Source organism: Callospermophilus lateralis, chromosome 19 (genome assembly GCF_048772815.1).
Source record: "Callospermophilus lateralis isolate mCalLat2 chromosome 19, mCalLat2.hap1, whole genome shotgun sequence".
NCBI classification, from domain to species: Eukaryota; Metazoa; Chordata; class Mammalia; order Rodentia; family Sciuridae; genus Callospermophilus; species Callospermophilus lateralis.
This window is the reverse complement of record NC_135323.1, coordinates 22,676,760-22,683,109: the sequence shown is the minus strand read 5'-3', so window position 1 is coordinate 22,683,109 and position 6,350 is coordinate 22,676,760. Positions and strand designations below refer to the sequence as shown.

The 6,350-nt window shown below is 43.7% G+C and overlaps 1 protein-coding gene across 1 annotated transcript in view; it reads right to left on the bottom strand.

The window, feature by feature from the left end:
• Positions 1-778: 778 nt before the first annotated feature.
• The window catches only part of Crcp (CGRP receptor component), a 29,680-nt gene continuing 24,108 nt past the window's right edge, over positions 779-6,350 (bottom strand). The window contains exon 6 of the mRNA XM_076839938.1: positions 779-1,786. Within this exon, the coding sequence (XP_076696053.1) occupies positions 1,637-1,786 (150 nt within the window). The 3' untranslated portion in view covers positions 779-1,636. The remainder of the gene's footprint in view (positions 1,787-6,350) is intronic.

Genomic DNA, 6,350 nt, shown 5'->3' with positions numbered 1-6,350 from the left:
CAATGACAGCCACTAGGCCAGACACTGGCCTGGTCAGATGCTGCAGTCTTCCAAGCTCCTCCCAGAAGGCAAGAGTGCCTGGGCTGGGTTCAGCCTCTATTCAGGAAAATTCAACTGTCAATTCCAAGAGCAACAAGCAAATGGACATTTTTTTTTTTTTTAAAAGACTAAAACAGACACATAGCCAAAAATTAAAACAATACAGAAAGATACAAAATGAAAAGGAAGCTCCGATCCCCAGATGTGATCCTGGTTCTCTTATATAAAATGACCTTATTTCTGAAACATTTAACATGGCAGGAATATATACATTAGGGTGTATGTATTTCTCATGTATGTTAGATATGTTCTGATAAAGGTTAAGTCTTCCAGAGACTAATTGCTGAGGCTAAATTCAGGCCCCAAATATATAGAGAAAATTTTCTTGAAATCCAATAAAGAAAATAGAACAGATTCAACCTTTTTTGAAAAATCACATTTTGTCCTTTAAATCATATTTTACTTTTTCAATCTGTAACAATATAAACTCTTGAAGTAATTTTTAAACAAAATGAGTACCAATTTGGAAAATTAATTTTATGGGCATTTTCTTCCCCAAACAGGGACCAGTGAGTGCAAGAAATCAGACTTTAAGCAAGACTCCTAGGATTTAAGGCAATCGCATACTTGGAACAAATAAACTTTCCAAAGAACACTTAAAATGTCTTGACTGTAATTATCTTAATATTTTACATTAAAAAACTGATGCAAACTTGCAATGAAAAGCAAATCCAAACTCTTATTAATCATCTTCTGGTTTATTTTTTCAACCTCCAGTTTTTACATGATCTGTTCACACAAGAGAGCTACATAACTGTGCCCCTTTTAAAGATGTAAATGACTTGCCCATCATGCAAACAAAGCTCACCTGGTCTCAACAGGCACTGTGTGGCCTGGGCTGCTGACTCAGAAAGACAGCCAACACAGTATTCCTGTTGCCACTGTCATACTGTTTAGAGTTTCTACCTTGAATTGGAATGAGTTGGTCTCTAACATTCAAGACTCAGTAGGTCAGTAAACAAAGTCTGTTTGGGCAAAAGAAAGGGGCATTTAGAAAACCTGAGAAGGGCAGGCTGGACACAGTCTTATCTCTTTTTCTTATCTCTGCTCTCAAGGAAGTTCCTTTAAGGTGAGCCAACTTTGTGGTTCATTTTAATCTAGAGCCACTATGTGCTGCTCTTGGAGTCTTGAGCCAGCTAATTGTCTCACAGTTCAGCTCACATCCCAACAGCACACTTAGCTTAGGACTTGGGAAGTTCCTAGGGAAGCAGATGAAATTCATTAAGACAGAGCCCATCAAAGGCAAGAGCATTTTGCCATCTGTGTATACAGACCTCCCACAGCTGTGGCAAAGGCTACAGAGGAAGTATTCCTACCACAGAGAGGTCCAGTCATTGTTCTCCCCTCTTCAGCTCTCTGCCCTGACAACCTCAGCTGCCTCTACCATGTTTCTTCTCCCTGAGGCACAAACATTTCTTTTCAGCTTATTTTTGTGATTTTTCCCCCCCAACTAACCATGAAATTGGGCCTATTGGGATAGAGGGTAAAGTCAAATAAGCAATCCTTTGTATGTCCAGGAAATGGCCACCGGGCTCCTCTATGCTGGGTCCTCTTCATCCATTGCTGCATCGCTACTGGCATTCTTCGTCTGCTCAGCCTCTGGCCCTGCAGGCAGAATGCTCATGACAGTGTGGAGAAGAGCTTCAATCTGCTCCTCCGTGAGCCGCTCTTCACTCTCTTCCACCATCTGCCCAAGAAAGAAAATCTTCATGAATCACAGTGAGCCTAGCCATCCTGCCCCACCCTGCCCAGAGTTCAGCATCAGGGTCCTGAGCCACCTGGTCCCCAGGAGCCTCTTCATCTAGGCTCCAGGGTAGGGCAAAGCCACGTCAAATCCCAGGACATGTCAGAGCAAATGCTCAAACTGCAACTTGCAGGACCATATTAAAACAAAAACAAACAAACAAAAAAACCTAATCAAGGGCTCAGTGGTAGAATGCTTGCCTCACACATGTGAGGCACTGGGTTCAATCCTCAGCACCACATAAAAAAATAAATAAAGGAAAGATATTATGTCCATCTTAAAAAAAAAAACACAAAAACTCAAAAACCCAAAAAAACCTAATCATTCTATATTCATCCACTTCCACATACAGATATGAATGTTTTTTTGTGCAAAGAAAATCCACCTCTGGGGAGTGAAACAGCACTTTATAAACACATCTGTACCTTGATCAACTGTATCTACAACTCCTCTTTCTCCTAATTCTTACTAGCACTCAGGAGATCCCTTGGGGGGTCTCCCATGTACCTGGGGATGCACATTGTGCATGAAGACTACTATCTTCTTTTAACCCTCACAGCAATCCTAGCCAGGGGCAGAACTGGAATCTGAAGCCACGCCCACGCAAGTCTAGTGCCCACCACCTCACACTCTTCACATGATGGTTTGGATCTTGAACAGAATCTGTACACAAGGGGGCCTGGACCATCTGTCATCACACCTTTCTCGACTCCACCTTCCCGACTGAGGGCCTGTGCTACGGTATGTATCACAGCAATCTCTTGAAACCTGGCAACAGGTACCAAAGGAATTCCAGAAAGAAATCCTGGCAGATTTAAGTAAAATAAGGCTTACAGTCCTCAGAGAACCTCTGTCTGACTGTCCTATTTTAAGATGCTAGCACAAAAATTAGAGAAGTCCAAGAGCACACCACTCTCTCCTGACAAAGCATCCAAACAGCTTCTCTGCAACTAGAAAATTGTCCCTGGTATCACAGTGGGAAAGATCCTGAGCAAACCAATGGCGGCTACTTCCCTTCATGTAGTGAAATACAATGACATTTTCTGAAGATTCAGTGGCTCAGTAAAATACAACTTCTTTGCTGATCAAAAACAATCCTCAAAAATACATATTTTCCAAATATTTGGTTTTTAGTAGATGAACACCATACCTGTATTTTATTTATTTTTATATGGTACTGAGGATGGAACCCCCAAGTGCCTCTCATGTGCTAGGCAAGTGCTCTGCCACTGAGTCACAACCCCAGCCCATCCTTTATCTATTTTTGTTGTATTGGAAATTGAACCCAGAGTGCTTTACTACTGAGCTACATCCTCAGCTCTTTTTATTTTTTAATTTCGAGAAAGGGTGTGATTTTCCCAGGCTGACCTTGAACTTGCGATCCTCCTGCCTCAGTAGCTAGAATTACAGGTGTGTTCCACCATGCCCAGTTCAAAAATGCATTTTTAAAACTAGACATGCAAAATTAGGTCCTGTGACAGCAGTAATCAAATATAGACTCCCCCAAAGAATGAGGGAAGCAGGGAGCTACACAATTTGATTATTTATTTTACAACAAAAGAATGTCTCCAGGTGTAAAGCCATTGGTCTGAACAGCTGAGAAAGAGCCTCCCAATAGTTTACAGTGCTTCCCTGTGTAGGAGGCCCTGCTCCAATTACAGACACCAGTGTTTCTCCAAAGCCCTGCACACAGTCAGAACATGGGAGTTTTTTCTAAGGAAAACTTCACCTGGGCCTCAGTAGGCATAGGTCTTCTGGTGCTAAATGGCAGCTCAGTCTAGAATGCCATGGCCTCCACAGGAGGTTAACCATTTTCCTCTCTCAAAGATGCTGTACACAGACTACAGTCCACTGGTTTGAAAGTCTGGCTATGTGTCCTCTGGGGGCCTTCTTCTTTAGAAAACCAGAGAGGCCACCTTCTTCCATCCTCGTCTCTGGCTTGGCACATGCAACTCTGATCAGGTGTCACCTAGCTGTGTTTATCAGCAAAATGGCAAACCTGGTAAGACCAGAAGCTTCTGCCAGCACCCAAACCCCAGGGGTCATCAGAGTCAGAAAACTTTTTTTTTTCCCAGTCCAAGATTCCCAGTCACAAGAAGAAATCCTAAGCTGCATTGAGCTAAATAAAATATACACAAAGAAGTTTTAGAAAGAAATGTATTAACAGCTCTTGGATCAGTGAAATAAATGATAGCTACACCATGCCTCACTTTTTCCTTCCAACACAGAGAAACACAGCCTGAATAAGGAAGCACAAAGCAGCACACTAATATTCTCTGATATCAAGGGTTTCCAGTTGTTCAGAATATAAAGGCAAATTAAGTTAGCTATCCAAAGTAATGGCAGATGGGTCATGATAAATTTTTATTATATAAAATGATTATATTAATCCCCAAGGTCTGTCCAACTGGGCTGGGACTTCAAACATGGCTGTTTCTCATTTTAAGGTGCCAAGCCTAATGCATTCCTTTCCTCAAAACAAGTGAAACCCTAATTAGAGTGAAACTTACCTGAAACCTGAAATGCCCTAAAATCCAACCCTTTCTGAGTGCCAACATGACACCTCCAGTGGAAAAGCCTGCACTGACTGCACGTGACAGCCTGTAGTTACAATGGAGGCTCAGCAAAGACAAAGCACAGGGTGCTATGAAGCGTGAACAGCCTGGGTGAAGATGCGGGCCTGTCCCCAGGGTATCATCACATAAACACAAATATTCCAAAAGGAAAAACACTGTGGTCCCAAGCATCTTGGATAAGGAACACCCAACCTGTGGCCCCAACAGTCACTTCTCGCTATGTTAACAACAGCTGACTACCTTCTCCAGCTGCAGCTTTCTCCAAGGTAAAACCAAAGCAAAGAGAAGGCGCATCAGTGTCTCTAAGCCGGGCAGGGAGTGCTAGAAGCCATGAGACAGCCCCACTTCCCACAGACCCAGCCACAGGCAGTCACCAGAATGTCAAAGCCACTGTCAAGGCACAACCAGACCAGTGAGTCTCAGCTTCCAAGATGCCTGCTCCCAACCCAATACCAACAAGCACTGGGAGCCAGGATACTTTCTGGACCAAGGAAGAACCCATAGTGCTGAGTTCAACACAGAGAAAGTCTCCAGTCCTTGCATTTCCACTGTGAATGCCTCCCTTCTCATCCTTCTGTAGTGAGGAAATGTGGCTAGAGGCCCTGGCAAATGACCTGCTACCTTCTGCAGCTAGACCCTAGGATGGGAGGAATCTGGCTATGCAGCGGTCCAACTGCTCAGAAAGAGTTTTGATCGAGGCCCACCTCTCTGAGGAAGGAAGAGACTTTCTTCTCTCCAGCTGTGTCAGCTGACTTCAGGGGTCAACTTGACTAGAGGACTGGCAAGGCACTGCTCTGGTCATGTCTGTGAGGGTGCTCCTGGAAGACTGGTGTATGAGCTGGTGGGTGGAGGGGGAAATCCACCTTTGAGGTCGGTAAACACCATCCAGCTGGCTGGGGACGCCATGGACTCTCCCTCCTGAAGCTGGGACAGTCTTCTCCTATCCTTGGACATCAGAACTCCAGGTCCTGTGGTCTCTGGACCTCAGGACTCACACCAGCAGACCCTGGATTCTCAGCCTTCAGTCTCCGAGTCACCTGATCAGCTTCCCTGGTTCTGAGGCCTTCATATATGGACTGAGCCACGTTGCTGGTACCCCAGGTCTGTGAAACTTCTAGGCCTCCATAATCACTTGACCTACTCTCCAAATCCTTTCATCTCTCTCTCCAGAACCCTGATTAATACACGGGTCAAAAGTACATGGCTTGGAGGAACCAAGGGGAGGTTCTGAATGAGACCTAACTGGCCACACTCCAAACCTCTGGGCTAAGTGGAGAGAACTCTGTCCTTTCCTACACAAGGGTGAGGGCACTAAGTCCAGCTAATCTAACCAACTAATGACAGAACTTTCTATGGACTCTGGGATGAGGTCATGCAGTCTTCCTCTTCTCCATCTGTCTTCAGCCTGAGTACCATGTGCTGCTGGTTAAAGCTGGAGGAGACAGGACATGTGATCTGTGACCCTGAGGGGCAGGGATTAGTTTCTTACTGTTTTGTTTTTTTCTGTCCTGTAAATTGAATCTCCTAACAGTCTAAAGTATCAGAATAATGAGGATACTTTAAAAAAATTACCTCTATTTAGCCTAAAGGCCAATTCATCCAGAAAGGCATGCTAATGGAAGGAATTTTTCTAATTTATTTTTGGGCACATGTTGAAGAACAGAAACAACTCTGGGAAGACAATGAGGGTTTTAGTCAAAATTCTGAAGAAAAACTGCAACAAGAGAATCCAGAGAACATAGGGTTTTTTTTTGTTTGTTTGTTTTCATTTTTTTAATCATTTTCTTTCATACTTTTCTATGGAGAATTTCACAAAAAGCTGAGTACTTCTATAAAAGTAACTTTGGAAATGGCTTTATTCTTTTTTTGGAGGGGAGGGTACCACGGATTGAATTCAGGGGCACTCAACCACTGAGCCACATCCCCAGCCC